Raw genomic sequence first — 10758 nt, 5'->3', positions numbered from 1 at the left:
ATGCAGGGGCATAGACAATTTGGCCTTGAAAATATCCTGGTGAATGTTTATGTATTATGAAAGGGAAAATGCATATTACTGCGGTTGGATTAGGTTTTCAGTGTATTTTCAATGGACATAGGCCTAGCCACTGGTTAGACAGAATCTCAATGAGACTAATTATCAACTTAATATACCCTCGTGCTAATTATGAGAATACAAAGCAGGCCTTTTCGTCAACACAATAAACATGAAACATGGTGTGCACTTCATCTATTTTATTTACATTGATCAGACAACTCTTGTGTACAAAATGTCAACTGAAACCCAGTTTAAATAAGAAATATGAAATAATACAGTTCCAGTAACCCCATGCTCATAACTTGCATATTAAAATAAAGTAGTTGAGGCTATATGCTACACAGGTTGCTCAATGAGTGTCATCCCCTTATGAATGTGGCTGTGATCTTGGTGATTTGCAATAAAGTCACCCTCAGCAATAAACTCTTGAAGGGATTATCTCTACTGTGTCCAATACTTAAATTGTTAGTTTAATATAATACACCAATAATGTGTGCCTCACACTAGGCCTGTCATTTGTGATCTTATAAAAGACATGGGGTGTGTGAACTGGGAGATGGGAAAATTCACAGTACTCGAAAAACCCACTAAGGGTGGCGACACCTGTGCCAGGTTTGCGTTCAGTGTCCCAGGTGAAGCGTTCTCGTGGTAAATAATAGGAACCCTGACAATCCTTTGGGCCGAAAAGGAGATGCTCGTGGACGCCATGTCGGCAGCTAGCTGTCTCTTCCACTTGTTCCTGCGGTTCTGGAACCAAATCTTAACCTGAGTCTCGGTAAGTTGTAGAGAAGTGGCCAGCCCCGCCCGCTCAGTGCTGCTCAGGTAGCGTTTCATGTCGAAGGTGGACTCCAGCTGGAACACCTGACTCCGGCTGAACACGGTGCGGGTCTTCTTCTTGCGAGCTGCTTTCGTATCAGGTGTGACACTGTCGTCTCGCGCGAAGCAGGAGGATCCTGTTTCGTCATCCTTGTCGTCTGTCTGACTGCCCTCTGTCCTCTCGTTCCGTTCGTCGTGGTATTCCACCGGCTCCGGTAGAGCCGGGGAATCCCGGTCGCTGGTTGGTAGGGAGTATCCGGGGTCATCTGAGTTGCTGGAGTGGCACTGCGGACCTGAAATAAACGGGGAGTATCGTGAAGAATGCCATTGGTAAACTGTTTCTGCCACATTTTACGCACCGGCCAATAGAGATCAATAAGTGCATGATCATCTCTCAATCATGATATCAACCCTGATACGTTATTGCATTTTTCGATGGTAGTCCAGGCCACATATCGACTTGAAAAACGATGACCTCTAGCTTGTAATGAAACACAGTAGCCTTGCAAATGTATAAACACCATAATTCTGGTTTATAAACTTAATTTCCAAATCAGTGTTACGTTTGAAATCTATTTGAGTGGCGTGCCATACCCCGCGTAAAGAGGAACCGCATGGAGATGTTTTACGCACCGGGTAAGAGCGAATACACTAGTGCTGTTGTGGTTTGTTGCATGATATAAGGGCTATGCATGACAAAAAAATGCTATGTAATGTTGTCTATTTTTACTACCATGTCACCATTTATTGTGTATTGCCATTGAAAATTATGGCAAACATTACGCACAGAAACCTCCAAGCATTGTAGATCACAGCTCGTTCACGTTGTTTTTACCATCATTATTTGAGGAAATGCGTAGGCTATCCTCACATGCTCCTTGTTGAGCGGATCAGCCTGAACAGTGTAGGCTATTAGCTAGCAGTAAGCAAGCTACAGTTTGGTGTGGGTTTAGGCTATGTCGCTTTCATACAGGCATAAACATAAGGGCCAATTAACAAAAGTGACACTTACTCTGTAAATCGCTGCAAGCTTTATTGGGCGATGTCCCACACCAGTCCGAGATGCAACCGGCTTCAGCAAGGCGTTGGGCGTTTAACCCAAAGTAGGACACTTGACGCTCCACTTGGCCCCAGCGGCTCTCAAGGACAGCGACTTGGTTGAAAGACAGTCCCGTTTCTTTAAAAAAAAACTCATCTTCGGTCGTAGACCGCCTGTCTGTAGTCCTAGTAGAGCGAAGTAAATTCTCAATTGAAAATGATGAGCTTCTTGACGTTGGACCATGATGTTGAGACTCCGGTTCCTTATCAAGCATATTTAGACGTTTTCAAACCACCTAGTCACCGATAAATAAATTACTTTTAAATACTTACGTGCTGTTTAGACATTACTGGATGTATCTTTTGCTTTTTTCAGTTATGCCTACTATTTCTTTCGAAGTCTGTCGAGCTATCCATGAGAGCTCGAGTGAAGAGTGTGAGACCGTGAGAATCCGCAGATAAACTACTGTAAATTCAACCGCGCGAGATCCAAGCGTAGCAAAGAAATTGCGTCTTGCGATTGGACAGTGGGGGAAGCGAGCAAGATTACTATAGAAAATAAGATAATTACTCGCATTGAGCTACTACACTGTGTTCTAGTCTGCCTTGAGGGGTTGGAGGGACCCTGTCTCTCATATACTGTATTTAGGTCAATTAGGGAGCAAATCAAAGCAGAGATACGGCTGTGTCCCCGGGCTGGGATGCATGGTAGAAGAAGAGCCCACTTCTTGGAGAATGACACAGTACCTCCTATTGGCTACTTCTGTCTATGCAAGCTCTAGCTTTATTGTCCATCCATATTTGCATGCATGCATTCGTTCTCGTGCAATAATGATTCAATTGATAGGAGGGTGGACACGTGCATTTCATTGAATATCAATAGAATATCAACAGCATTTCACAATCAATTCAGTTTAGCTAAGCATTTTTTAAACCCATTCTCTAAAAGGTAATAGGAAATACAGGTATATGATTTCGATATTGCAGGAATTAATTTAGCATTATTTGTCATTATGGCCAATGATAACTTGGCATTATTTAGCAGGAAATGGAAGCAATTGATCTGGGACTAGTTTTCCTCTATTTGAAAAGGCTTATTATGTTGTAATGTTTAGTCAACATGTTTTAGTTTTTTATTTGGCCTACGTTTAACAGTTAGGCTACGTTGGTTTCCAATATGTGTCCCAAGTTATCTCAGTCAAATAATGATATCGCAGTTATTGTAGGGCTATCAACTTTCAAGTTGTGCAGTTATTGTAGGGCTATCAACTTTCAAGTTGTTTAGCCAAACTAATAGTAAATGCAGGGTTATTATGACAGGGTAGCCTACATTCAAGTGGTTTCCTGCGTAGTCGTTTTTTAATATAATAAACGAACAGAAATAATGCAAATCTGCATGTGAAGTATCATTTCTTATTGGGCCTAAAATTCAAAAAAGTTGTGTATTGTATAGTATGTTTTATTGTATGTTGTATTAATATCGGGGCGGCAGGTAGCCTAGTGGTTAGACCGTTGGGGCCAGTAACCGAAAGGTTGCTAGATCGAATCCCCGAGCTGACAAGATAAAAATCTCTCGTTCTGCCCCTGAACAAGGCACTGTTTCTAGGCCGTCATTGTAAATAGGAATTTGTTCTTAACTGACTTGCATAGTTAAATAAAAAGTATGTGTTAATGTTTAATTGAAGTCTTTAGGAAAACAATGAAATTCAGTTTAGGAAAGTTGTGTATAGTATTATTATTATCATAAACATTGCATAAACTCTGCTATTGCTTATAACTTTTAATTTTTATTTACAATTCCACATTATGCTCTAAACTTGGCCAGTAAAACACCAAACAATGTTGCAAACACAATTTAGTAAAACTAACCCACCATTAATGTTCGAAATGTTTATTGAATGTTATAACCTTTAATGAAGTGCATTACTAATCAATATTTTGTTTTAATCATCTCTTTATTATGGTTAAAATGCAGGTTAACATCACATTTGCCTCGTAGAGAATGGGGTGTTATCATATGGCCAGATATGTGTTTAAAAATAATAATAATTAAGCAGTAAGGCAGGAGGGTGTGTGGTATATGGCCAATATACCACCGCTAAGGACTGTTCTTTTCAAACGCAAGGCTAGATACATCCCTTAGCCCTGGTATATTGTTCATATACCACAAAACCCCGAGGTGCCTTATTGCTATTATAAACTGGTTACAAACGTAATTAGAACAGTACAAATACATGTTTTGTCATACCCCTGGTATATGGTCTGATATACCACGGCTTTCAGCCAATCAGCATTCAGGGCTTGAACCACTCAGTTTATAATTTCATTTTGGACACCATACAATGCATAGATTAAATATTTTCCCAATTTGTTATTTTAGATTGACTTGATATGTATTTTTGTTTTATTGGGTACTTTCTTACTAAGTGTCAGTCATTTTTTTGGTTGAATTTAGGATTGTTGATGGTCCACCAAGTTCTGTCCACCTAATTCTGAAAACAGAATCTTCTTTATTTCCTGTGCTTTGTAGGATTAACATCTATTAGGTCAGTTGACACATTCTTTTTGTTTTGTTTTTAAGTGTGATATGATCTGTGATAACCCTACAGGCGTCACGCATCACCAATTTTTTCATAATTGTCTCAAGATAAACATATGATGTGACTAATTGTGCAATTCACCCGTGCTGGACTTGAGAACATATGACTCATTTCTAAGAGGGGCTCTTATGGCATATATACTATGTCAGGGTCTGCAGCTCTTTGCGTGACGTCTTGTGTTGGTCATCCTAGAGACTGTGTGACTAGGGCGGCATAGCCTTTCAGCGGAATCTATCATCATACAGCGTGAAAATACCTCAACTATAACTTTATACAGTGTCTTCGCTGTATATATTACTGAGAGAAAAACACAGGTGAAAAATACATTGGCACTTTACATTAAAGTAACTATCCAGTGAAAATCTCACTTTTAAAAGTGAATATTCTGTTAACTCATCCCAAAATAATGTTGTTGACTCATCCTACACTGGTATTTGTGGTTAAAGCATACATTGGTGAAAAAAACCACTTAAAAACCCCCACCTCAGACCGTTTAAGAAATACTTGCTATTTCCTCATAGAACATGATGTCATGTTAGCTCATTGGCTGAGCTGACCAATCAGCAGTCTACTCTCATAAATATTTTTAATGACCGGTATACACCATTCTGTTGTTAGGGTACGCAGTTGTCTCCCATTCCAAAACAGAAAAGCTGCATTTCAACTTCATTAAAACCTATTTTTGGAAGGAAAACTATTGAACTCATTATTGTAATTAATTATAGGTCATATTTAAACGAAATCTGGAAACACTGGACAGTTACTTTAACTGGGTCTAAAACCTAGTAGGCAGGCATGTACGCACACTTTTCTACTTAGAACAGTGATGCTCATTTGCAGTTTGTGTAATAACACATTGTACAATTTATATACATTAGATTTGTAGTCTAATAATTGTGGTTAAATCTAACCTCACTCTATAATAATAACTTTATTTGTATAGTGCTTTTCATTACAGCTAACAAAGTGCTTCACTTAAAAAAAGAAAAGGAGAGCCACACACTCTAGGAGCTCAGATGCAATAATTTAATAACAATGTTTCGACAGCCAATAAAATCCAATAAAAAATAAAAACATGTAATAAAATAAAAGTACTAACAAATAAACAAAGACAGGAGGATACATTGAAATCATACATTAAAAGCATCTTTATAAAAGTGTGTCTTCAGCAGGGATTTAAAAAGAGCCACTGAATCTTCAAGCGTGATTTCCTCTGGCAGACCATGATCTCCTCTGGCAGACCATGATCTCCTCTGGCAGACCATGATCACCTCATTCCAAAGTCTAGCTGCCCTAATGGCAAATGCCTGGTCTCCTTTCATTTTCAACCTAGACTTTGGAATGGTCAACAGTGCCTTGCCAGAGGATCTCAGGCTGCATCCTGGCTCGTAGGGAGATAAAATATCAGAGATATAGAATGGGGCTAAACCAAGACTAGCCTTAAACATGATTAATAACATTTTAAAATATATTCTAAAAGTGACTGGTAGCCAGTGTAGAGAAGCTAAAATAGTTGTAATATGGTTACATTTTATGGTGCCTGTTAAAAGCTGAGCTGCAGCATTTCAAACTAACTGTAGTTGATGGAGTGATTTCTGACTGAAACAGGTATACAAAGAGTTACAGTTATCTAGGCGTGAGGAAATAAAAGCATGTATAACTTTCTCCAGCTCAGTGACTGAAATAAAATGATTGATTTTAGCTATATTTCTTAGCTGATAAAGGTCTTTACAATCTTCTTTACATGCAGCGCAAGGTTTGGGTCAAGGTCAAAGAAGACACCAAGGTTTCTGGCCATAGGCTTTACATTTGTGGACAAATGACCAAGGTTACCTACAATCTGGGTTCTAGCAAGGTGGGGGCCAAATAAAACAACCTCTGATTTCGTATCATTGAGTTGGAGAAAATAGTCAGACATCCAACATTTAATGTTAGCAAGGTACATTTGAAGGGAAGCTATGCTAGCTTGGTCACTGGGTCTGATTAGTAAATAAGGCTTTGTCATTCACATGGCAATTGTCATGACTGTCCACGAGAATCCAAAAAGGTTAGATCAGGTTTACAATTAATAACTTCACTCAGACCCCTTCTCACCCGCAGAGGGGGGAGGAACGTACTAGATGGGATTACCAACTCACATCCTGTCATAAATCAAGAGGGAAGATACAAGTCTCCATCTCCAATATTCACCATAGGAATGTCCTTTGTTTCAAGATACGTTTTCCCGCCGTTAACTCTAATACATTCAAAAGCAACTACTGGAACAATATTTCTAACATAGAACGTGGAGAATGGTAAGAGGCAATCTATAGAACACTAATGTAATTTTGTTTGTTATTTTGTGATGTCATTAAAAATGTTATGAAGGAAATACTGTAACTTGGAAAGTATACCCACTACATGTATGAAGTTTCCATACTTTGCTTTGTGCATGTAATATGAAAAAGGATGAAAGTATTTTAGTTGAGAGAGGGATGTGATTTGAGAAACTATAAGAGATAATTGTTTTACATAACTTTGTACTAGTGACAAGTCACACCCCCGAGTGAGGTCAGTGAGCATGTCAGCCTGACAGAACCAGCCTTTTTGAACAAACTGTACAAATGATGTATTAAAAAATTAACATAGCAGACCAGAAAGACGTCAAGCTGCTGCTGCACGTTTAACTTCTTAGGCGCACCCATCCCGTTAGCGGGATCATTTTCGTCAACATCCGCTGAATTGCAGAGCGCCAAATTCAAAATAAATTACTGAAAATATTAAATTTTCATGAAATCACAAGTGCAATATAGCAAAACACAGCGTAGCTTGTTGTTAATCCAACTGGCGTGTCAGATTTAAAAAAAGCTTTACAGCAAAAACTATCCAAGCGTTTATGTTAGGACATCTCTCTCAGCAGACAAAACATTACAAACAGCTAGCAGCAAAGTAGATTGGTCATGAAAGTCAGAAAAGCAATAAAATGAATCACTTACCTTTGATGATCTTCGGATGTTTGCACTCACGAGACTCCCACTTACACAATAAATGTTCCTTTTGATCGATAAAGATTCTTTTTATATCCAAAAACCTCCATTTGGTTGGCACGTTTTGTTCAGAAATCCACAGGCTCGTGCAGGTCATGACGGGCAGACGAAAACTCCAAATAGTATCCGTAAAGTCCGTAGAAACATGTCAAACGTTTTTTTATAATCAATCCTCAGGTTGTTTTTACAATAAATAATCAATAATATTTCAACCGGACCGTAGCTTTTTCAATAAGAGAGAGAGAGAAAATGTCTTCTCCAAGCTGTTGCGCATGCAAAACTCTGTTGGCACCCAGCCATCCACTGACGCGATGTGATCGTTCTCGCTCATTTTTCAGAATAAAAGCCTGAAACTATGTCTAAAGACTGTTCACAACATGTGGAAGCCATAGGGAAATGAATCTGGTTGATATCCCTTTAAAAGGAGGGAAGGCATGCAATGCAACAGGGAGATTTGTTTATCTTAGGCACTTCCTGGTTGGATTTTTCTCAGGTTTTCGCTTGCAATATCAGTTCTGATATACTCAAAGACAATATTTTGACAGTTTTGTTGTCTCGATTGAGAACCATACTTAGGCAGCCTGTTTTTCCCACTTGAGTTGTGGGTGATTGTTTTCTGTGTCTGTGTTTCCTCCATACAGAACTGTTTTGTTTTTTCGTTTTCTGTCTTTCACGTTGTTATTTAGTATTTTCGTGTTCAGTGACTTTTCATTATAAATGACGAACACTTACCACGCTGCACATTGGTCCGATCTTTCATACTCCTCATCAGAGGAAGACGAATCTTGTTACACCATCGACCCGGCTGGCTATCTTCAAAGAAGCATCTTCGAGAGCTAATGGAAGGAAAATAAACTCTGTAATTCTGTTCAGGACTACACAGCAAGTCACTGGATACCGGACAACCACAGAGGAGAACAACAGTAGAAGACTTGTTGGATCCCTTTTTGGACAATCTGAGCCTTACAAAGCGTGCAAACCCAGTATTTCATGTATATACATTCATGATTTCTTACTCAAAGAGAGCAGCGGTTCGTGTGCAAAGTATATGATTACAGTAAGTGAAAGTAGTTTCTAAATGTATCAATGTTAGGTGTCTCTGTCCCTCTCTGCCCCCCCTCTACATCTCTTTTGTTACAAGCAGCTATGTTGTGGCATTCCGCTAGGGACCTGTTTTTAATGTATTAAGTATGTATGTTTATCCTGTGTTACCTTTTAATTAGCTTGTAAATAAATAATTAAACCAATTTGTGTAGTCCTGAATCATAAGTAAGGCTCAGGTTTCTGCAGATGCAAGGAGGTTATGACTGTTCAGAATTATGAAATGATACGAGGTTGTGATTAATAAATTGACTGTTTATCAATGTGATAGGTAAAGACCTTTTAGAGTTTAATTCAGGAGATGGTAACTCTTTAAAACTTCTTTGGGATAGGGGGCAGCATTTTCACTTTTGGATGAATAGCGTGCCCAGAGTACACTGCCTCCTACTCTGTCCCAGATGATAATATATGCATATTATTATTAGTATTGGATAGAAAATACTCTAAAACTTTTTTCTAAAACTGTTTGAATGATGTCTGTGAGTATAACATAACTCATATGGCAGGCAAAAATCTGAGAAAAAATCCAAACAGGAAGTGGGAAATCTGAGGTTTGTAGTTTTTGAACTCAGTCCCTATCGAATTCACAGTGGGATATGGGTTACTTTGCACATCCTAAGGCTTCCACTAGATGTCAACCGTCTTTAGAACATTGTTTCAGGCTTCTACTGTGAAGAGGGGCTGGATGAGAGGGGATTGAGTCAGAGGTCTGGCAGCGGCCTCGTTCTCAGTCACACGCATTTCACATGAGAGGTATCTCTCGTTCCATTGCTTTTCTACAGACAATGGAATTCTCCGGTTGTAACATTATTGAGCATTTATGATAAAAACATCCTAAAGATTGATTCTATACTTAGTTTGACAAGTTTCTTCAACCTGTAATATAACTTTTTGATTTTTTCGTCCGACTGGACCTGAACGCGCTTTTGGATTTGTTTACCAAACGCCCTAACAAAAGAAGCTATTTGGACATAAATGGACATAAATTATCGAACAAAATAAATATTTATTGTGGAACTACAATTCCTGGGAGTGCATTCTGATGAAGATCATCAAAGGTAAGTGAATATTTATAATGCTATTTTTGACTAATGTTGACTGAGCAACATGGCAGATATTTCTTTTGGCTGGTTTGGGCTCTGAGCGCCGTACTCAGATGATCCTTTTTCCGAAAAGTTTTTTTGAAATCATTAACCCTTCTAGCGCAGGGGTTCCGCTAGCGGAACAGCTCGACAACATTCCGAAATTCAACTTTCACACATTAACAAGTCCAATACAGGAAATTAAAGATAAACATCTTGTTAATCTACCCATCATATCTGATTTAAAAAATGCTTTACAGCTAAAGCATAACATATGATTATGTTAGATCACCACCAAGTCGAAAAAACACACAGCAATTTTTCCAGCCAAAGATAGGAGTCACAAAAAGCAGAAATATATATAAAACTAATCACTAACCTTTGATGATCTTCATCAGATGACACTCATAGGACATCATGTTACACAATACATGTATGTTTTGTTCGATAATATGCATATTTATATCCAAAAATCTCAGTTTACATTGGCGCCTTACGTGCAGTAATGTGCAGTAAAATCCGATGATTTTGCAGAAATACTAATAATAAACATTGATAAAAGATACTAGTGTTATTCACAGAATTAAAGATAGACTTCCCCTTAATGCAACCGCTGTGTCAGATTTAAAAAAAACTTTACGGAAAAAGCATAATATGAGAACGGCGCTCAGAACCCAAAACAGCCAGGGGAATATCCGGCATTTTGGAATCAACAAAGTTAGAAACAACACCATAAATATTCACTTACCTTTGATGATCTTCATCAGAAGGCACTTTCAGGAATCCCAGGTTGCACTTCCTAGGAAGAATCATCATGTACATTTGCAATTAACAAAAATTACAAAGAAGGGAATCATATTGATCGTGTTACTTTTCTGAACGTTAAGGCATTAACACACAAAATAACCGTGACTTCCTAGGAAGTGCAACCTCATCCATATCTCAATGTGTACTCGGTAGGCCAAGCTTTGAAAAACTACAAACCTTAGAAGTCCCACTTCCTGGTTGGATTTTTCTCAGTTTTGTGCCTGCCAA

The 10758-nt window shown here is 38.5% G+C and overlaps 1 protein-coding gene across 1 annotated transcript; it reads right to left on the bottom strand.

Annotated features, from left to right (window-relative positions):
* Positions 1-316: 316 nt before the first annotated feature.
* On the bottom strand, positions 317-10536 carry LOC139379225 (homeobox protein HMX1-like). The gene is made up of 3 exons (XM_071122030.1): positions 10472-10536; positions 8273-8376; positions 317-1169 (listed from the first exon to the last, which is right to left on the bottom strand). Exons 1-3 carry the CDS (start codon positions 10534-10536, stop codon positions 559-561), a joined length of 780 nt encoding a protein of 259 aa, XP_070978131.1. The 3' UTR covers positions 317-558.
* Between the last annotated feature and the right edge of the window lie 222 nt (positions 10537-10758).

This window comes from Oncorhynchus clarkii, chromosome 21, assembly GCF_045791955.1.
Source record: "Oncorhynchus clarkii lewisi isolate Uvic-CL-2024 chromosome 21, UVic_Ocla_1.0, whole genome shotgun sequence".
NCBI classification, from domain to species: domain Eukaryota; kingdom Metazoa; phylum Chordata; class Actinopteri; order Salmoniformes; family Salmonidae; genus Oncorhynchus; species Oncorhynchus clarkii.
Note: the sequence above shows the minus strand (reverse complement) of the source record. Positions and strands in the feature narration are given on the sequence as shown.